The sequence below is a fragment of the Lissotriton helveticus genome, chromosome 2_1 (assembly GCF_964261635.1).
Source record: "Lissotriton helveticus chromosome 2_1, aLisHel1.1, whole genome shotgun sequence".
NCBI classification, from domain to species: domain Eukaryota; kingdom Metazoa; phylum Chordata; class Amphibia; order Caudata; family Salamandridae; genus Lissotriton; species Lissotriton helveticus.
In genome coordinates, this window is record NC_136059.1 from 1,106,443,543 (window position 1) to 1,106,466,538 (window position 22,996).

Below are 22,996 nucleotides of genomic sequence, written 5' to 3' on the forward strand. Positions count from 1 at the left end.
TGATCAGCCCTCGCGGGCCACCCAAATCAGTCATGCACACTCTTCCTGTCTCCATGCAGGCTGCTGCTCGGAGAACATGGCCACCCAATTAGCCCCTAGCTTGCAGCATTGTGATTGGCTTAGGGAAGGGAGCCTGGCTGCCTGTTTCCTGTTCCTGTCAGGAGAGCAGGAGCAGTGAAGATGTGGGACCTGGCAGAAAGATATTTTCTTTATTATGATCCCCCTCCCCCACGACCCCCCCTGTGCAGCCCCCACCCTGATGAATCCCCGCATGCCTGCTTCCACACATGCAAGCCATGCCAGCCACTACTGATCACTAGTAGGGGAAGTTGCAAGATTGGCTATGAGCAGTGCATGCCTCCCTGACCACAGATGCTTTACTGATTATTTTTAAAGAGCAGGAAGCTCTGGGGCAACAGAGTCATAGATCAGAAACATAGGGGCTGATTATGATGGAGGTCAGACTAGCGTCCAAACACCATTGTTGTGGTAACGAGACTGGCCGACATGTAGTTGGCAATCCCGCCCAGCAAATTATGAACCGGCCGCTGTGGAGGCGGTCGGAAGCATGCCTCCTAAAATTGAAGCTTGTGCTACGGCCCAGTAAAGGGCAATAGCACAAGCCCCAATGCCAAAAGGTGTGTTTGCCACATGATGCAGGGATGTTTGGGGAGGACAATACAGGTGCCCCCCAGGGCACATAGCGGAGGGCCAGGGGAGACAGGAGTCATACTAGGGGCCCCCAAAAAAGCCTTTTTACCAGCCTTTTCATGTCGGAAGATCCATTGTGAAATGGCTGGTGGAATGGTCGATCATAATCCCCACAGCAGTGCCTGAGAAGACACTGCCTCCATTGTGGGGAAGGCGATCGGGCGGACTTTCTGACGGGCTGCTTGAGCTTGTCAGAAGCTATTGGTCGGTCTCTGGGGCAACTCAGTCCGACTGACTGCATCGTGATGCGACAGTCTGACAGCTGTTGTAGATGCCGGTGAGATCGACACCAACAGCACGTCGGTGTCAGTCCCACCGGCATCGTAATCGGCCCCATAATGTACAAATTCTTGTTTTTAGAAAAAACGGAAAGGCAATTAAAACCCACTACCATTCTGAACCAAGAATCTTACCTGCCTCTCTTTAAAAATCATACTTGTGTATGAATTAATGTAGCAAAAGAAATATGCCTTGCATTACACGAACATGCTACCCCTGCTCTCTGTAACCAAGCTGCCCAATATCCGGTAGCCTGATATTTTCCTTTTGACCTATTTAAAGAAAATATTGGCCTACACAATAGACAAAGATTATGGGCCTGATTTAAAGTTCAATATTTACGCTGTTAGGCAATGGAGTAAAATACACTATCGCCCTGATGCAATAACTGTGCTCCAAATTTGGAGATGTCAGCTTGCCCAGCAAACATCTCTTAACACTGGCAGGAACTGCCATCACAGTGGTGCCTGTCAATGTATTAAAAGTTTGTCGAACGCCTTATTTAAAATGACAATACAGTCGAACTTTTAACATGGTTTCGTATTTTCAAAAACAAAATCCCAAAGTGGGATTCTTTTCTGAAAATATAAAACGTAATGACTCTCACACCATGGCAGCTGTTTTCAATGTTGTGAGGGTCATTTTGCAGTTTTGACTGCCTCGTGCTGCCAGGATTTATCCAGCGTAATAGACAGTGAATACTGGCCATTTGCCACCTACCCTAAATCAGGTGGGCTGACCTTTAATTTGGTAGAAAGGGCGCTCTGTCACCTTTGCGATGGAGAACCCTCTCAATCTAACTCTAAATCAGCCCAGTTGTCAGCTCCATGATGTTGCAAAGCAGATAAAAGACACAATGCTTCCAGACGGTTCCAGGGATTTGATAGTGGATCCACATACCTTCTTAGGAACATGACTAAAACAGTGAGACCCAAACGTTCATATTTGATTCCAACTTCTTCAAAGACATGGAAGGGGGGTACTCCGCAGAGAAAAATAAATCCTAAAATCCAGAGGCTGTGTCTTGTACAGACAGTCACCTAGAGATGCGAGGACCTAACCTGAAGCCTGCAATATTGCTATGAGGATTTGTGGGTCTGCTTCAGACCATGGTGGTGCAGACTTCGGATGGGATAAAGCAATAATCTTAGAGATTCAGTGTTAGGACACTTGTAAGGCCTCACCCACAAGTCAGAAAAACAGTAGATCCGCTCACTTATTTGATAGGGTTTCTGCACCTGCGCTTACTTTAAACCTGACCGTTTATGCGAAGAGATCCGCATTGTACATGTGTAGAACCATGTCCCTTTCTAATTCTGTATAAAGTATTCCTATTCTGTATAAAGTATTGTGTTTTGAAGTACATTCAAGTATTTCTCTTTTCTTTTTACAAAAAGGGGACTGTGTGGGATAGTAAATATTGAGTTTATTGTATAACGGTTGAATTACGAGACTCTGCCCCCACATTTCCTCCCTAAGAAGCCTTTGACCATTCGCCTCACTACCATTAAGGACTAAGTGCTGAAGGGATGTACTTGGTATTCAGTTTACAGGACCTTAGTAGTTCAGGCCTCAGGACAACAGTTGTAAACGTTCTAAAACCACCATGACTAGGGGCTAGTAGCCCCGCTTTCCCCATGGCCCCCAAACAAGTTATGGGGTTTTCATAGGAGGCAATTCTACAAGTAGTTCTCCTCATCATCTACAGCTCTCCATGGGATTACTATCCGCAGGTTTGCCCTTAATTTCCACCACTCCTTCACCTTTTCAATGTTATTATTGACAACATATTATTTTCAGGGCTCTAATCTTGAGTTATATAACGGTGTTCCATTTAAGATTCATGTAACTTGTTACAAGGTGTCATCAGTGTCTGCCTGGTTGTATGGCACAAGCATCCATTATTATCCATTCTGTAATACTTGCTTTTCGGCCTACCTGCATTCTAACACTGGTGGTAAATAGTTGTGTGAAAAGTTCGCTTTCAAACTAATGTTGTAAAACTAGTCTGCTTGCATTCTAAGACTTTGTGTCTGGATGCATTTCGCACTAATATTATAGGGAAAAATGTGAGCTGATATTGGACATAATATAGATTGATAGTGATAGGAAGGTCGTGAGCACAAGGAGGTCAAATTGAAAGCTGTACATGGGATAATGTGTACCTTGCAAATAATGATAGTCGTAGCTGGATACTGGTGCAGATGTTGAGGATCACACGTGACGGCTGCTGATTTGTCTTCATGAGGTTTTAGTAGAAGTACTGATATTCATGGACACTGACAAGGGGGCCCATATGGGGCTCAGTGTAAAATTATTTACAGGCATTTTTGTTTGACAAACTTAAATCCTCGTCAGATTTCCCTCTGTACTTTATTCAAATGCTGCTGCTGCTGCTGCTTTGGGCAAATGCCCTATATATCCCACTAACTGTAACTCTATTGCAAGCTGAGGCCCTAGCACCTTTAGAAGCCACGAAATTAGATTCCTGCTCTATCCTTCTGCACTTCCAGAAGCATATTCAGACATTTTCATCTGGAAGCAAGGAAGAGTTGTTCAAAGGCGACCAAATCTGCCAGCTGTTCAGTCCCCTCCAAAAGATGAAATGCAAAAAATGTAATAAACAGAGGCTTACTCCTTGCAATAATGTTTGTGCCAGAGCAGAACAAAACCTGAGACACCTGGCTATGGATTAATACAACGCTAACATACTAAGCAGTATGCTTCGTGTTATCTCATAGTAAACCTCCCCCGTCCTCTGAGTAAAGGCCACTAAGACACCAGGATGGCCACGTTAACCAGTAAGTCCTCCTAATCAAATACAACTGAAAATATGCCCTGTTGCCACGTTACCTTTGTCTCTATAAACCGCGTCACACGCCAAATAAAAACAACCCTGTATTAATCATCTGGAGGTGGGTTTTACTGCCTGCATATATCAGACAACAAAATTTCAATCTTTTTAAAATTTACGAATATTAAATAATTAAATACCCACTCTCGTCAACAAACTCATGTAAATGCCATTCCTAGCCAACTGTGCTCAGACTATATTTAGAGGTCGGAAAGTGTTCGGATAATAATTGTAAGCCAATGAGTTGAACAACGCGATATTGTGTTCTCAACAACTTTATTATACACACTGATCACATACTCCCAAGATGGCCGCGGACGATACACGGTCTAGCGTCAGTGTTACGGACCCGTAAATACCAGCGGGTAAAACATCCCCCGCCGAACCTGCTTTAAGATGCGGTCCGGAGGGGTAACGATTAGGTAATCTGATGCGGTTTCACAGATAAGGAAGTAAGTACATTTCTTTCTTTAACGGCGTGAAGGTCCCGACCTTCTCACTCAACCTCGACATTTTCGATGAGGGCAAAATAGACGTGGGTTAAACAATGTTCCCATCTTGATTTCTCAAATGGCAGCAAAGTTTCCATAAGGTGATCCTGCCCCCTACCAGAGACCATGAAGCGCTAATAGGCACAAAAACATGTAAATATGCAGTTTTCTCATAACGATATCTATGTTTTGTGTGTCAACCGTCCTTAGTCACATTAAGTCCTGTGTTATTTATATGTGTGAATTCACAATCACTTCTTTTTATATCTTATGAATCACGCACTGGACCTGAAAGCCTGCACGCACCAATATGGGGCAAACCAAACACCATATACTTTGAGGTGCGGCATGAAGGCAAAATGTGTAACCCCCATTCTCTTTTAGAAGGGGATTTTCACCACTAACTATGTGTCATTATCTTTACAGAAACAGCAAAACAGTACAAGCGTATGTATGACACGCATGTTTTAGATTTAGCAGCGTTACATGTTGTTTATTTATTTAAATATATACTTATACCCCAATTAGGGGCTTATAGGAGTGGCATATATAGGGCTGGTCCCTGTATGGTCCTGAAGAAAAGCTAGGGGTAGCTTGAAACATGTCGACTGAACACTGATATAATCCTTAATATAGATTATCATACAGTGTCACACCCCACTTTAATATACCAACCTAGGAGCAAAATAAAATTGTTGAGGCCCACTAGCACGGTATTTTTAAATTCACTCACACCCACTCCACCACAATTTCACTTGCACCACACATAGTCCTTCACAACCAAGTGCTCCTACGTAGTTCGCAAGTCGTAGCACGCCCCTTTTCGTAGAGAACTGGGATGGCCCCAATGATAAAGCATGTCACCGTGGGAAAACCCCGGTGAGTGAGGGTACTCTAGAAAGAAATTTATCTTTCTCATTGGTTTTTACTGACCAAAGTTGATCAGTGACCATAACTCAAGATAGGTCTCTGAACCCAGAAAATTGGGTTCCTACTTTCATGTTCCCTCCAAAAGATGACAAGCAGCTGGACTGCTCTCTGCATCAGTTAAGATCTTGTTATCTATGAAGTCGCTGGTTACTGAATCATATATGGCTTGTCCAGAGGTGGCTGTTGTGGGGGTGCATTCCTGTGAATAGTTATTTTATAGTTTTAAACTGGAAGTAACTGCTTGTTCGCATCTGGGTTTCTGAGTGGGAGTGAGGTTTTGAATATACTGTGAAAACTGTAAACATTGGTCTTTGGTTGGATATGCAAAAAACGATGAGATGGGAAGATAAAACAGGTAAATGTCTAAATCAGATTAGGGAACCTTTGGAGAATCCCACTGGCCCAGGCTAGCCTGGCCTGTTGTGGATGCTACGTAGGTGATGGCGAATTTGAAAGAATGACCGGTGGTCTTTATCCTTGTGGTTTCACTGTACTGTTGGGCGCAACATAAAATATATCTCCACATAATATACCATATCTGGCCTGGATACATCGAATGTACCTTCAACCTAGGCATAGCCAGAATTAGTCTCGTACTAACCACCTTGTTCAACACCTCAATTGTCATGGCTGCCATCCCCAAAGATTGGAAACATGCAGAAATCAACGCCCTACTAAAGAAACCATCAGCAGACCCCAGCGAACTCTGAAACTACTGACAGATCGCCTTGCTCCTATTCCCTGCCAAAGTAACAGAACAAGCTATCAACCAACAACTGGAACAGAACCTCCTACTCTCCTCATCTCAATCTGGGTTCCGCAGCAACCACAGCACCGAGACTGCCCTCATCATGGCTACAAATGAAATCCGAGCCCTACTAGGCCAAGGAGAGACTCCCGGCTCTGATACTCCTAGACCTCTTGTCAGCCTTTGATATGGGCTCCAATCACACACTGATCGCAAAGCTGCACAACACAGGCATCCGAGGAACCGCTCTCAGATCAATCACCTCCTTCCTCACCAGGAGAACGCAAAAAGTCTGCCTTCGCCTCCTCACCCAACGAAATCATCTGGGGTACCCCATGGATCCTCACTCAACCTCACTCTCTCAAACATTTATATGACACCTCTGGTCTGGTTAGCATCACCAAAACCCATGGACTCAACATCATATCCTACGCTGACAACGCCCAACGTATCCTCTCCTCTCCGAAGACACAGCCAACACCAAGACCAACTTACACAACTGTATGACACAGACGTTGCCAACTGGATGAAGGACAACTGCCTGAAGCTCAAATAGACAAGACAGAGGAACACATTTTTAGAAACAAAATCTCCCCTTTGGGACGCATCTAAGTGGCCCTCAGAACTCAGACCTACTCCTACCCCACTGACCATGCTAGACATAATTCTGGACAAGAAGCTAACCCTAATGACTCATGTTCACTCCATCTCCTTCTCCTGCTTCCTCATCTACCACATGCTTCGTAAGACATTTAAATGGCTACCCTAAAGCTCAAGACGCGCCATCCCCAGCGGATTGCATTATGGCAACAATCTGCTCTGATGAGTATAGACTATTGAGAACTCTACAGTCAGAATCATCTCGAATCTCCCTAGACAAACCCACATCATCCCATACCTCAGGACACTCCACTGGCTCTCTAGGCAGAATAGATGCCAGTTCAAACTCTTGACCCTGGTATACAAGGCCATACACAAGTGTGGACCCGCCTACTTGAACCACCACCTGAACTTCCATCAGCACACCAGATACATCTGATCTGCTCCTGCTCCTATCTAGAAACTGTGAGAAGTTAGCCTGGTATATGATGTCCACTATTCTAGTGGGTACCTTTTACCAGTCTAAACGACCCTTATGGTGGTTGGTTGTAAAGTCAACCTTATAGATCAGCTATCCTAGTGGTAGCATGGACCAGCAGTCTTAGGCTAAAACTTCAGAGAGCATGTGAAGCCAGCTGTTTTACCATGTATAATCCCTTGAATACCAAATGAAAGGACACCACACAAGGTATATATCAAATATATATGTATTTATTACTAACACAACCCCTCTGCACTCTTTATGAGGTCAGAGTTCAAGATACGTTACAAGTTACTCATTAAGCATACTATAAGTTGAACAAATACAATTCTGCCCCAGGGGCCTCACGAACCATATAGTAAGTAAGTGGTATAAGAGCCACTTCAGGAATGGTGAATAGGCCTAGGGCCTAGGGAATCGCTGGGGCTACACTAAAGAACCAAGGGTTTGTAATTAGGAGACCCACGGGAGACGCGTGCAGTGTGGGAACACAGACGCAAGTTACCATTGACTTACAATGGGGAACGAAGAAGTCACAAAGTTACTGATTAAGGGCACTTAAAAGTGGACTACGATAAAACCCCTTTAAACTAAGACACTTGGATAGTCAATACCCACGGGAGCACCGGAATACTCGAGTTACCTCACCCAGGGAAGCCGGGTCTATAGGTGTCTTTTCGTGTCGGGTTTCGTCGATGCTTTCAATGGAGACCTGCAAAAGAAGTGCTGCAGGCGGCCGAAGGAAGAGTGTCCGGGTGGATCCAAGGGTGGATCGAAGCAGTGAAGTCCCTGAAAGCAGAGGGGACAGAGTCTGGGTCACTAGCCAGTGATCAGGATGGAGCCAGGATGGAACCAGGTGATGTCGCGATGCAAACAGGTGAAGAGGTGAAGCTTGTCTCTGCAGCCACGAGGACCAGGAGGCGTCGACGACAACCAACAGCTGGAGTCGAGCTGTCCCACAAAGGCTCTAGTAGACAAGAGTTCTGTATCATAGTTTCTTTCCACAGTAATCTAATGTCTCTAGACACAGCTCCTAACTTTATACCAAACTAAGGGGCTGCATTACCTGCTAGGTCCCTCCTTGGGTGGACCCTGAGAAGGGGGTGGTTACACCCCTTTCTCTTTGTCCAGTTTCGCGCCAGAGCTGGGGCTAGAGTGCCCCAGCAACTGGTGTGATCTGGGCTATGCATGGAGCACCTTGTGTGCCCCAGGCAGTGTCTGGAAAAGCATCTTTCCATTCTACCCACCATGCCCCAATACACTACTGGCTGTCTGGGGAGGTGCTAGCACCTAACTCGACAGGAAACCTATTGTCCAGGCCTCCCTTGCTGGAGTTTCCCCCAGCTGCAGGAGGTCAGACTCGTGTCTGTGGCAGCAGCATCCATTTTGTGATACTGAGGCTCTGTTTAACTTTAACTGGGTAAAGCAGTAACATACATGTCTTTTCCCTTTAGAAGGGTGGAATGCTACCCCCGCCGCCAGAATTGGCGGGGGGGTAGTATTCCGAAGCACTTAAGAGTATATGGTATGGCTATATCATAGAACAGCTATAAGGACATGGTTCCGAAAGCTGCAGAGGGGTTCAGCTCATGCCAGAGCACCCTCTCACATAAAACCAAGCACTCTGCCTCCAGGATTGTCGAGGCCTGCCATAGTAGTGACTTATAGGTGCATATGTGTCTATATATAAGGTTAGATATAGAAATACTATATCTAAGTAGGGGGTGATTACACCACCTTACCTAAGCTGAGTGATCAGCATGTGGTGTCAGTTTGGATGGCCAGCCAGGGGTGGCATAAAACATGCTGCAGCTCCTGGTAGGCCGTGGATGCACCTATGCCCTGGGTACCTATGGTACACTATACAGGGGCTCACAGAGGTGACCCAATACCCAATCAGGTATGTACCTAAAGTACATGGAGTCCATTTTACTGGGAGAGCAGATAGCCTGGGGCCCTGAATAGCAGGATCCCAGGCCAACTAAGTCGAAAACCAGCTAAACACTAGGCAAAAAGTTGGGGGTAACCATAGTCAGACATCCACCTTCCTACACAACCCCCCCCAAACGAAAAGAGATAAGGCTATCCTTGAGCAGGTAAGCCTATATTGCCTAAGTGGCCATATAAGGAAGTACCTGCACTAGCATAAAATACAGCTAATAGGGTTTGGAGAACTTACAGAAGTTGTCGGTTTTACCTGTAGTATACGTTACACCTGTAGGAAGACAAGATCTAATGTGTGGTGCGTACAGAGCGAACGGAATAACCCTAAAACCGTCCGTCTCTGGAACACGGCGACCGGGAACCTACTGAGGAGGGATATCGTCTGGAGTTCAGTTACCGACAGAGATTCTTACCCAGAACTCAACCTCACAGTACTTTGAACAGTCGGATCCCCTCCCGGTACGGCTAAACACCTACACGTGTTTAGATATATCGACCTATACGCACTTATTTTCGCATCTACCCATACAAACCTGGGTTATACCAGCCCTGAAGAGTCGTGTTGACTCCACTTCAACACGATGAAACACGTGTCGGCTGATTGTGGATCAAATTAAAACATCCGTTTGAAAAAGAACACGAATTCTGAGATCTGCTGCTTTCTGCTACTTTATAGCTACCTGCACTAGCATGGTTACCCCCTGTCTCATGGTCCACTAAGCAATCCCTCACCCTAAGGGTATCAGAGCGTCTCCACCATAGGGAATCTCTACCTGTGGTGTGCTTTGGCAAAGTAAAAGGCTGGTGTGGGGATGGAGTACTGAAGTGAGGCTCCACTAATGTTGGGCTCAGCTTCCTCCAATCACTATCCACCATATAGGCCTTTCTTTCCATGACTGAGTTGCACTGTGCTCTCAGTGTCAACCTCTGGCTACCTACAGCTGGAGGTTGGGTCCCTTTGGTTGGACTACTGGAGGGACAGGTCAGGTTTGGGACCACTGGGTTCCAGGTTTGCCGGTGTCCAACAGAGTCCATCTGGGGGAGGGTCCTACACAAGGGTAAGGGAGTTCCCTCAGAGGTTTGAGGAATTGACACCTGGCTAGGGCTGCTAGACTGGGTGCCCCTAATCTGCTAATGGGAGGGTTCATCTGGACAGGGGGCCCTTTGGGGTCCTACTAGTAGTAACAGGAGGTGCTGGAGTAGTACTTGGAGGAATATTTTCCTTATTGCTGGCTTTTGAGCAACTGCTGTCAGTTTTCCAATGGCCAGGTTGTCTACATACATGACGTTAAGGTTTCTTGACATTAGAGTAAGGAGTTTGGGAACCACCCCCCTTAGAGGATTTTTGGGGCCCTGTAGTGGATTTGTCCTTAGATTTATCCCCACCTTTCTCTTGAGGTTTGGTAGAATCTTTCTTTTGGTCACCACCCTGATTTGTAGGCCTAATCCTGGTTCTGACCCATTTGTCTGCCTTCTTACCCAATTCTTGGGGAGAGGTCAGATCAAAGTCCACCAGGTGCTGGTGTAGAAGCTGGGTTTGACAATTATTAAGGATCTGCTCCCTCATAATCAAATAATACAATTCTGTATAGTCTTTGACCTTACTGCCCAATAACCAGCCCTCCAGAGCCTTAGTAGCACAATCTAAAAAATCAGTCCAGTTCTGAGTCTGTGTCTTCTGGGTGTCTCTGAACAGCAACCTATACTGCTCAGTGGTTAAGCCAAACCCATCTATTAGAGCACTCTTCGGGACATTGTAGTTGTCAGCATCCTCACCACTAACTGTGAGGAGCTTGTCTCTACCTTTTTCTGAAAACGAGAGCCATAGGATTGCTGTCCACTGACTTTGGGGTACCTGCTGTACTTTGCAAGCCCTCTCCAAAGCAGTTATCCACTTGTGGATGTCTTCCCCACTCTGGTAGGGAGGGACAATCTTACATAGGTTTCTATGGTCATTTGACCTTTCCCTACCTCTAGGGATGTTGCTGCCACCAGTGGACTCTAATCCACTCAATGTTTGCTCTCTAGCAAGAGCCAGGGTCTCCTTGGCAAGGGCAATGTCTTGCCTCTTGATCCTAAGGTTGACTTCCCTCATCCTAGCCTTATGCTCTCTTCTCTGAGGTGAAGTCATCCTCATCAATGCTGAGGTATTTGACCCTATTCAAACTGCAGTGCCCCTGCACTAAACACAAATTGTAATGATATGATAATACTATGTAGTTACATGCAATAGTCAAGCTAAATCCAAACACATAGTGAATATTCAAAATTCAGTGATCAAGAGCACAAGTGGAGGCTTTAATAAGATCTATAGTCTGTTCTTATAGTGTTCATTTTCTGTTTAATGTTCCAAAATCATAAGCCAACACGTGTTTCATCGCAGGGAACAACTGCGAATCTTCAGGGCTAAACAAAAATACAAAATGGGATTGTATAAGATCATATTCCATTTGTGCCACAATTGTAGCAAATGACTGTATGGTGTACACCAAAGTGACAGGAAGCATGCCTATAGGGTGACTTGGTGTGTTTGTGTTGGGAAAGAAAAACATACATCAGGTGACATATGTGAATAAAACACGATATACATCAGGTCTAAACAAGATACGTTTTCTGGAAAATATATACGCACTGGCCGGTTGGAAAAGTGGGTGAAGTGTAAAAGTGTGTCCAGTAGGAAGGACGATATCCCATGTGACTCCTGGGTGATTCTTATCGTAACTAGCTAACAGGAAAATTCTGAGTTGTACATTTGTAAGTTGTGCTAATGCCAGTAGTACTCTGCGTAATCTAATGAGTATAGTTAAGTGTTAGATATATATTCGGTGATACTCACGTTATGGGTTTTTAAGACTTTAGTGAGTGTATAGGGCCATAATTAAGCATATTCAGTAAAACATTGAAAGACGCGTATAAGTGGATAATTATGTTATTTTTCACTAGTTATTAGTTTCCTTCTTGTTTCTCTTTTGTGGTTTTTGTTTTCTGGTTTGGTGCAATATTAATCTGACTGCACACTATCCATACCTCTTTCTGTAGACAAGAACCAGAGTCTACACACTGACCGGCTCTTTTTCGCCTCTATAATTCTAGTGTTTTCGACTTGAAACACTTATCATACAAGCCATCTTTTCCAGGTAGGACAGTGACTTTAGTTATCCACTTATACGCGTCTTTCAATGTTTTACTGAATATGCTTAATTATGGCACAACTTACAAATGTACAACTCAGAATTTTCCTGTTAGCTAGTTACGATAAGAATCACCCAGGAGTCACATGGGATATCGTCCTTCCTACTGGACACACTTTTACACTTCACCCACTTTTCCAACCGGCCAGTGCGTATATATTTTCCAGAAAACGTATCTTGTTTAGACCTGATGTATATCGTGTTTTATTCACATATGTCACCTGATGTATGTTTTTCTTTCCCAACACAAACACACCAAGTCACCCTATAGGCATGCTTCCTGTCACTTTGGTGTACACCATACAGTCATTTGCTACAATTGTGGCACAAACGGAATATGATCTTATACAATCCCATTTTGTATTTTTGTTTAGCCCTGAAGATTCGCAGTTGTTCCCTGCGATGAAACACGTGTTGGCTTATGATTTTGGAACATTAAACAGAAAATGAACACTATAAGAACGGACTATAGATCTTATTACAGCCTCCACTTGTGCTCTTGATCACTGAATTGTGAATATTCACTATGTGTTTGGATTTAGCTTGACTATTGCATGTAACTACATAGTATTATCATATCATTACAATTTGTGTTTAGTGCAGGGGCACTGCAGTTTGAATTGACACAGACCAGTTTTCTGGTCTAAATTGAGTGGTTGGGAGGTGTTACCACTCGCCCCATTGCCTACACTGTTCACTTTGCCATTATATACCCATCAGCGGCTACCCAGGTGTGCGCCATATTACTCTGTAGCACGAAAAGACCTCTACAGTTGTGTTTGTATTTGACCCTATTGACCGCCTCCCAGCTGTTCCGCCCTCCCTCTCCCCCTCATATGGAGGCACAAACGGGCCTAAGGCAAGCCTGTCTGCGCCCGTCCTCGCTTGGACCGCGCCCAGCACCAGAACCCCTGGACCCCTTGCCCCCTGCAACGCCAGACTGCTTTACGACTCCAGCACCCTCCACACACTCAACACCGGACAAAACCACCCCTGCTTCCGGGCCACCCCAAAGCGTACCCAAGGGCACTTCACCTGCCAGAGCTGCAGGTTCACCAGCATCCAGCCAACCAAACCACCAACCAGAGAACCCAACCACCTCCGCTGCATCCTCCTCAACACTCGCTCCGCTCGCAAGCACGCCATCGAACTTTGGGACCTCCTTGACTCTACCGACCCCGACATCGCCTTCCTGACGGAGACCTGGCTGAACGCCACCTCAGTGATTTTGGAAAAGGGGGGTGGTGATGGACAGAGTTTCTGAATGATGCAGAATACTCTTACCAAGTCAAGAGATCATGGTTTTAATCCATCACCATTTTTTTGAACGCCACCTCAGCACCAGACATCGCCATAGCCATCCCACAGGGCTACAAGATCTCCCGCAGAGACCACACCAACGGAGTTGGAGGGGGAATCGCCATCATCCACAAAGACACCCTCAGAGTCTCGACCAACGACGACGACACCCTCACAACCGCCGAGCACACGCACTTCCAGATCCACACCGACCCCAACACCACCCTCAGAGGAGCACTCGTCTACAGACCACCCAGACCCCGACCACAGTTCAGCGATGTCATCGCCGACCTCGTCATCACCCACGCCCTCGCTCCACGGACTACATCCTCGTCGGGGACCTGAACTTCCACCTCGAGAACAACAACGACGTAAACTCCACCGCCCTGATCGACAACCTCGCCAACCTCAGACTCAAACAGCTTGTGACGACACCCACCCACGCCGCTGGACACACGCTGGACCCCATCTTCTCCACAAGCCCCCACATCTCATTCAACCCCACCACGGAACCACACTGGACCGACCACAGATGCGTCCACTTCACCTTCAGGAAACCCACCACACACCACCGCACCCAACAGTTGCCACGCCACTGCTGGGGCAGGTCACCAAGGACCAACTGACTACCACCCTTGCCCTGAGACCACCTGCCGACTCCACCGACCCCGACACCGCCGCGACCAACCTCAAACAGTGGATCAACGACTGCACCAACACCCTCGCCCCTCTCAAGATCTCCACAACCAACCACACCAACAAGAAAGCCGCCTGGTTTACCGAAGACCTCCGGATCTCCAAGAGCACCTGTCAGAAGCTGGAAAAAAATGGCTCCACGACCGAACACCAGACAGCCACACAGCCCACAAGAGCGCCACCCGCAGACACCACCAACTCATCAGGACCGCCAAGAGGACCGCCTACAAGGACCACCTAGACAACAACACACACAACACCAAAGAGCTCTTCAGCATCGTGAAAGAACTCTCCAACCCCAGCTCCAACACCAATTACATCCCACCATCACAGGACCTGTGCGACTCCCTGGCCACCTTCTTTCACTGCAAGATCACCGACATCCACAACCCCGCACCCACCACCGAGTCCACCACCCCTGCGACCACCACCCACACCAGTCGCCTGACAGCCTGGTCCAACATCAGCGACGAAAACACCATCAAAACCATGAACTCCATCCACTCCGGATCCCCATCCAACCCCTGCCCTTACCACATCTTCAACAAAGCCAGCACAACCATCGTGCCCCACCTCCGGAAAACAATCAACAGTTCCTTCGAGACAGCAATCTTCCCGGAAAGCTGGAAGCACGCCGAGGTCCACGCCCTTCTGAAGAAGCCCTAGGCGGACCCCAAGGACCTCAAGAACTTCCGGCCCATCTCCCTGCTCCCATTCCCGGCAAAAGTGACAGAGAAGATTGTCAACAAACAGCTAACCCACTACCTCGAAGACAACAACATACTGGACCCATCCCAATCCGGTTTCCGCAGCAACCACAGCACCGAGACCGCCCTCATCGCCGCCACTGATGACATCAGGATCCTGATGGACAAAGGAGAAACAGCCGCCCTCATCCTCCTGGACCTATCAGCAGCCTTTGACACAGTCTGCCACCGCACCCTATCAGCACGCCTCCACAATGCCGGAATCCAAGAGAAGGGCCTGGCCTGGACCACATCCTTCCTCTCCGGCAGAACCCAGAGCATCTGCCTCCCACCCTTCCGCTCAAAAACCACAGAGTTCATCTGCGGCAACCCACATGGATCCTCTCTCAGCCCGACGCTGTTCAACATCTACATGGTACCGCTCGTCCACGTCGCACGACAACACAACCTCAACATCATCTCCTATGCCGACGACACCCAGCTGATCATATCCCTCACCGAAGACCCCCACACCGCCAAAGCCAACCTCCACAGAGGAACGAAGGCCGTAGCCGACTGGATGAAGAACAGTAGACTGAAGCTGAATTCAGACAAGAAGGAGGTCCTCATCCTCGGACCCACCCCATCAGCCTGGGACGACACCTGGTGGCCCACATCGCTAGGCACAGCCCGGAAACCACAGACCACGCACGTAACCTGGGGGTCATCCTCGACTCCATCCTCTCCATGACCAGGCAAGTCAACGCCGTCTCCACGGCCTGCTTCAACACCCTCCGAATGCTCCGCAGGATCTTCAAATGGATCCCTCCCGACACGAGAAAAACCGTCACCCAGGCCCTCGTCACCAGCAGACTTGACTACGGGACTGCCCTCTACTCAGGAACAACAACCAAGCTCCTGAGACAACTACAACAAATCCAGAACGCCTCGGCACGACTGATCCTCGAAGTCCCACGACGCAGCCTCATCACACCCCACCTGAGAAGCCTGCACTGGCTCCCTGTCAACAAGAGGATCACATTCAAGCTCCTCATCCACGCGCACAAGGCACTACACAACACCGGACCTACATATCCCAACAACCAACTCAGCTTCCACAGCCCCACCCGAAGCCTCCGCTCAGCCAAACTCACCCTCGCCACAGGTCCCCGTATCCGGAAGACCACCGCCGGTGGCAGATCCTTCTCCTACCTCGCCGCCAAGACCTGGAACGCTCTCCCCACCAGCCTACAACAGACTCAGGACCTGCTCGCCTTTAGAAGACTCCTCAAGAGCTGGCTCTTCGATCAGTAGCGGCCCCCTCCCAGCGCCTTGAGACCCTCACGGGTATGTAGATGTGCTTTAGAAATGCATTGATTGATTGATTGATCAGAGTGGTGGGAGTCACTGGAGAGTGCCCTCCTACTTCTGTGCTCAGTGTTAGGCCTACTTGGGGGCCTGGATGGGAGTCTCTCCTGTCCATCCCCATGTAGTCCCAGGTTGACCTGGTTCAGTTCTCCAACTTGGACCTGATCATCATCCTCCTCATCAGACCCCCCTGGATTGTCATCCTGGGATTCCTCTGTTGATGGATGCCCCCCTTCCACTACCAGTCTGATCTGGGGCTGCTGCTTTCTCAGCATCATACTCCATTAAAAAATCTATAAGGTGTCTTAGGGTTGGACTCTGTCTTTGTCTCAGTCTCCTGAGTGAACACAAACGTTGAAGTTCATTAAAAGTAAATGTGTCATAGTGAGAAGGGATCCTGGGAGGATCCACTTCCTCTGGGAGAGACACACTAGGCTCTCCTCTCAAGGACATTCTCTAGTGAGGTGTGGTGTGTGCACCTACCTACACTAAGTGTTACCTACTAGAACCTCTCTAGGAGTTGTAGACAGGGTGTGCTAGGCCCTTTCCTCTACAATAACTAAGTTCAGTAGAACTTAAATATTATAAGATTTGATTTATATGTACCTCAAGGGGTATACAACGTTTACAATGCAACTTTTACAACGCACTACCAGTACAACGAAACTTTTACAACGCAACATCCATTACAACGTATACATTTACAACGCAGTCATTACAACGCATACCATTACAACGCAAAACTTACCATCCAACACTTACCCTACTGTTGCACCCCCTGGAGTTAGAATAGTAATTTTAACCCCTATACTATCCAAAACTTTCCCTACTGTTGCACCCCCTGGAGTTAGAATAGTAATTTTAACCCCTACACTATCCAACACTTACCTTATATGCAATGTAAAGTAATGCGTTGTAATGGTATGCGTTGTAAATGTAGTATGCGTTGTAGTGGAATGCGTTGTAAAGGTATTTTTTAAGAATTCGTTGTAATGGTATGCGTTGTAATGGTGTGCGTTGTAATGGATGTTGCGGTGTAAAAAATGTGTTGTAAAGGTATGCGTTCTAAAAGTGTGCGTTGTAACGTCATACATCCACCTCTAGGTACCTTAATGTGATCTTTCAAATGATATCTCAAGATTATATGGTAAAACAACAGCAAGTTCTTATCCCAACCGTTGCACACCAACGTGAGAAGTTAGCCTGGCATATGATGTCCACTACTCTAGTGGGCACCTTGCACCAGTCTAAACAACCCTTATGGTGGTTGGTTGTAAAGTCAACCTTATAGATCAGCTATCCTGGTGGTAGCATGGACCAGCAGTCTTAGGCTAAAACTTCAGAAAGCATGTGAAGCCAGCTGGTTTACCATATATAATCCCTTGATTACCAAATGAAAGGACACCACACACGGTATATATCAAATACATATGTATTTATTACTAACACAACCCCTCTGCACTCTTTATGAGGTCAGAGTTCGAGATACGTTACAAGTTACTCATTAAGCATACTATACGTTGCACAAATACAATTCTGCCCTAGGGGCCTCACGAACCATATACTAAGTAAGTGGTATAAGAGCCTAGCTAGGTAATCGCTGGGGCTACACTACAGAACCAAGGGTTTGGAAGTAGGAGACCCACGGGAGACGCGTGCAGTGTGGGAACACAGACGTAAGTTACCATTGACTTACAATGGGGAACGAAGAAGTCACAAAGTTACTGATTAAGGGCACTTCCGAGTGGACTACGATAAAACCCCTTTAAATTAGGACACTTGCATAGGCAATATCCACGGGAGCACCAGAGTACTCGAGTTACCTCACCCAGGGAAGCCGGGTGCACAGGTGTCTTTTCGTGTCAGGTTTCGTCGATGCTTTCAATGGAGACCTGCAAAAGAAGTGCTGCAGGCAGCGAAGGAAGAGTGTCCAGGTGGATCCAAGGGTGGATCGAAGCAGTGAAGAACCTGAAAGCAGAGGGGACAGAGTCTGGGTCACTAGCCAGTGACCAGGATGGAACCAGGATGGAACCAGGTGATGTCGCGACGCAAACAGGTAAAGAGGTGAAGCTTGTCTCTGCAGCCACGAGGACCAGGAGGCGTCGACCACAACCAGGAGCTGGAGTCAAGCTGTCCCACAAAAGCTCTAGTAGAGTGCGGTGTCAGTATCCAGATTGCACCCAACAAGCCTTGGCAACCGCAACCCACGCAGGAAGTGAGGATTCGCTTCAGTTCAGACCAGCAAGATCTGAGAAGCTTCTCTTTTGGAAGGAAGCTGGAGCAAGCCCAGTGCAACCAGGCAAGTGTTGAAAATTAAAAGGATTGTCCTCAGGGGGCTTACTAGCCAATGGGCTAGCAACCGGGAAGCTGAAATGCAGTAACGGGCCCCACGCGGCACTCGTGGAGTGTGGAAGGCTAAGCTCTGGTGCAGATGCTGCTCAGGTTTGGGGCTTCTCGTGCCCCAATGCACAACTGCGAGTTACCTCAGGAGTCAATGCAGTTAGCAATTTGCAGGATGTCCAGGGAGTCTGGTCCCACGTCTCTCGTCTCCGCCACGGGTCTCAGCTTTGCTGTGGATGTGGGTCAGAGTCCAGGAAGTCTGGAAGTCCAGTTCTGAGTAGCTGAGTTGTCGATTCCGTCGGGAGCATCGACAAAGCAAACCGGCAAGTTACTGGTGGTGCCTGTTTGAACAGGGTGGTCACTCCTTGACCACAAGAGAGATATTCTTCAGTCTTCTAGTCAGCATAGAATGTCGAAGTCCAAGAGTTCTGTATCGTAGTTTCTTTCCAGGGTAATCTAATGTCTCTAGACACAACTCCTAACTTTATACCAAACTAAGGGGCTGCATTACCTGCTAGGTCCCTCCTGTGGGTGGGCCCTGAGAAGGGGGGTTTACACCCCTTTCTCTTTGTCCAGTTTCGTGCCAGAGCTGGGGCTGGAGTGCCCCAGCAAATGGGTTGAACCGGGTTATGCATGGAGCACCTTGTGTGCCCCAGGCAGTGTCTGGAAAAGCATGTTTCCATTCAACCCACCCTGCCCCAATACACTACTGGCTGTCTGGGGAGGTGCTAGCACCTCCTTCGACAGGAAACCTATTGCCCACGCCTCCCTTTCTGGAGTTTCCCCCAGCTGCAGGAGGTCAGACTCGTGTCTGTGGCAACAGCATCCATTTTGTGATGCTGAGGCTCTGTTTAACTTTAACCGGGTAAAGCAGTAACATACATGTCTTTTATCTCTAGATGGGTGGAATGCTAGCCCCGCTGCCAGAATTGGCGGGGGGTAGTATTCCAAAGCGTTTGACACCTTACACGACATGTTTTGATAAAGCCAAACTAAAGTTAGCATTTAACCGCGAGGATTATAATGCACTTAAGAGTATAAGGTATGGCTATATCATACAACAGCTATAAGGACATGGTTCCAAAAGCTTCAGAGGGGCTCAGCTCATGCCAGAGCACCCTCTCACATAAAACCAAGCACTCTGCCTCCAGGATTGTCGAGGCCTGCCATAGGAGTGACTTATAGGTGCATTTGTGTCTATATATAAGGTTAGATATAGGAATACTATATCTAAGTAAGGGGTGATTACACCACCTTACCCAAGCTGAGTGATCAGCTGAGTTATTAGCTGAGTGATCAGCCTGTGGTCGTTTGGATGGCCAGCCAGGGGTGGCATAATACATGCTGCAGCCCCTGGTAGGGCTTGGATGCACCTATGCCCTGGGTACCTATGGTACACTATACAGGGGCTCACAGAGGTGACCCAATACCCAATCAGGTATGTACCTAAAGTACATGGAGTCCATTTTAGAGGGAGAGCAGATAGCCTGGGGCCCTGAATAGCAGTATCCCAGACCAACTAAGTCGAAAACCAGCTAAACACTAGGCAAAAAGTTGGGGGTAACCATAGTTAGATATCCAACTTCCTACAGCAACGAAGACATGGAACTAGCTACCCTTTCATCTATGGACCTCATCATCTCTCCCAGAGTTCAGAAATTCCCTGAAGACCTGGCTATTCGGCTATTCAACTAGAACCTTACAGCGCCTGGATAACCTCACGGGTGACAAATAGTACTCCACAAATTTACTGAGTGATTCATTGGTTGATTTATTGAATTACATTGTAGCATTTGTATAGCATATCATACAACAGGTGCTGCTTAGAAGCCTTTTATGTGTGATCACTTATGCAGTCTATTCTAGTTTATCATCATGTTTAACAACAGGAATACATTAATTCAGGAATAAAGAGTACTAATTATTACGTGCATTAAGGGTGTGTTTAGAAAAACTGTTGAAATTAATTGAAGATCTGAAAAGTACCAAACTGAGTGGCATATCTAACTAATGAAGAAACATATACTATACCTTGATCTCCTTGGCTGTCCGTGGGTTTTATTTCATAAGTACCCTTTTGTTTCGCTCGTTTTCTAGCAGCCAGATACTTTTTAAATAAGCACGATGTAATGGTTAACTGTTTTATTCCTAAAAAACATAGTCCAAAATAATAATTATTAATATACCTAATGGAAACAATTAATAAAACATGAAGCAGCGTTACTGGTTAAAGAGAATCAACAGGTACAGGTACAAGGTTCCTTGTATGAAGTTACTGAACTATATTTCTTTCTTATATTGAAAGCACATTAACAGCATTCAGAAAGCATCTTCATTGGAAAAGTATGCAGATATTTAGGAGTTTTAAATTGACAGCATAAGTGGTGTTTGAACAAACACAGTGAAACCTATAAGGCTGGCTATTATAGGAGTTGTGGCACCTCTTCACATAATGGATATTTTGTATGTGAAGTTGCAGTAACAATCCTACCTCCTCCCAGAGTAAGCCTTAACTGTATCGCTACCCTGAGACTGTTAAGTGTAGAAACAAAGTTACTTGATTATCCAATAGTATGGAAATAGATTCTCAGGGCCTGGAACACCAGTGTCCACTAAGGATACTACACAGTACTACCAACTATCTTGGATTCCAGAGGAAAAGTCCACCCATCTTCTTCCTTTGTACCTTTATCTAGAATCTTTGGGGGGAACTTACAAGTAGGCTAAATTCAATTATAGAATATTATTAAAAAAAAGAAAACATCTTAACAGGACTCCGAATAAGTGGGCAAATCTCACAAAGGATGATAGGGACTCCAGACATTGCAGAAAACCTACGCAGTGTATGTTCAAAGTCTGTACATGGTGGGGGTTGGCTGATTGTGGAGGGGAGTGTCCAGCCCCTGGCACAGGCTAAAACCTGTGGCAAGCCTGGGAAGATGGTTTGCAGTGGAGATTTTAAGCTAATGGAGGTTTGAGAGCAGGGTCTTGCTGGTTCCTAGGCACGGAGTTCTGAAGCAGTTAGGATGCAGGGTCTGGCAGAAAGCTATTACTGAGATGTCATGAATAATGTCAATTAACATGTCGTGGGTTATCAGAACCAACTCGATTGTTGAATTAGTGGAGTTTGAATGGCAGCAGAATGGTTGAAAGAAAGAGAAGCATCAGCAAACATGATTTTCAAGAAAAGAAACGCCAAAACCAGTGGGAACACTGTCAGCCAACAGCCAATGGCACCTGAAGTTTCTACTGTGAAACAAATATGGAATCAACAGGAAAGGCTGAGAAAAAAAAAAACAAGCCGATGGTGGGAGGCAACGTCCCTACAAAATTACTTAGAAGTTAACAGAATACCACGAGGACTGAGGATTTTCATTATCCCCACATTAAACTGCCCTAAACCACAACTCCTGAAAGATTGGACTGAGAACACCAATACATGCTCTAAAAACATGCTGCACATGTTAATTAAAAATGCTTGGGACGAGCATAAAGAATTAACACAACAAATCCAGACACTAATGGAGGAGATTGAAAAGAATCCAGATCAGAACGAGGTAAAAAACACCTTGAAACTAGTCAATGACAGAATCAAAACCTTTGAAAAGGGAGTCATTGAAAGAAAGGAAAGAAAATTTGCACGGGACCAGAGAGACTACAAAACTGAACAAATGCTAACTTTTGCACGCAAGTTTGACAAAACCCGAGCTGACATAGTGAAAGACAAAGCCCTGGGAGCAGCTGCCAAAGGCATATATGGATCCGTCATGGACTTCAGCTCTGACCAGGAATCCATTGGCAGTGCTGCATCCAACCAGGGGAGCTTTCTTCTTTTTCCGAGGAGGTGTGCGTCATACAGAGGAATCAAGAACAGTCCTACAGGGGAAAACCTGGGGGAAGAGGGAGAGGCGCCAACACAAGAGCAAAAAAAGATGGTGCAGAAGAAGAAAGGAACAACAAGACTGGCATGGCACCAAGGAGCCAGGACAACAAGAAAAAATAATGGATGACATCGCCCAACAGCTAACGGTAATGAACCTATCTAGCAGACCTATAACACCTGTAGAGGAAAAGGTTTTAAAACTAGGTTTATCCTACTGTCCAGACACTACTGTAGACTATGCCAGAACACGCATCGATCTTTACCAATTTGTGCGCAAAGTTAAATTGTTTAAATTACATGCAAGTAACCTTACCAATGTAACAACTAGCAATACAGTCACACGTGATCACATTGAGGATACATCTCAAACATTAGTCACAGCAGATATCCCAGCACTGGTAGATATGCAAGACTTGCTAGACCAGACTATCACAACTACAACAACACCCAATCCACTTTAAACCTGGGGGTGATGGCATCACGCTACAATCATTG

At 46.5% G+C, this 22,996-nt stretch overlaps 1 protein-coding gene across 2 annotated transcripts in view; it reads right to left on the reverse strand.

Moving 5' to 3' along the window:
• Positions 1-22,996, reverse strand: part of LOC144819610 (uncharacterized) — a 1,262,544-nt gene that overhangs the window by 225,999 nt on the left and 1,013,549 nt on the right. For both annotated transcript variants that reach the window (XM_078677431.1, XM_078677432.1), the window contains one exon: positions 20,650-20,766. In XM_078677431.1, coding sequence (XP_078533557.1) covers positions 20,650-20,766 — 117 coding nt within the window. The remainder of the gene's footprint in view (positions 1-20,649; positions 20,767-22,996) is intronic.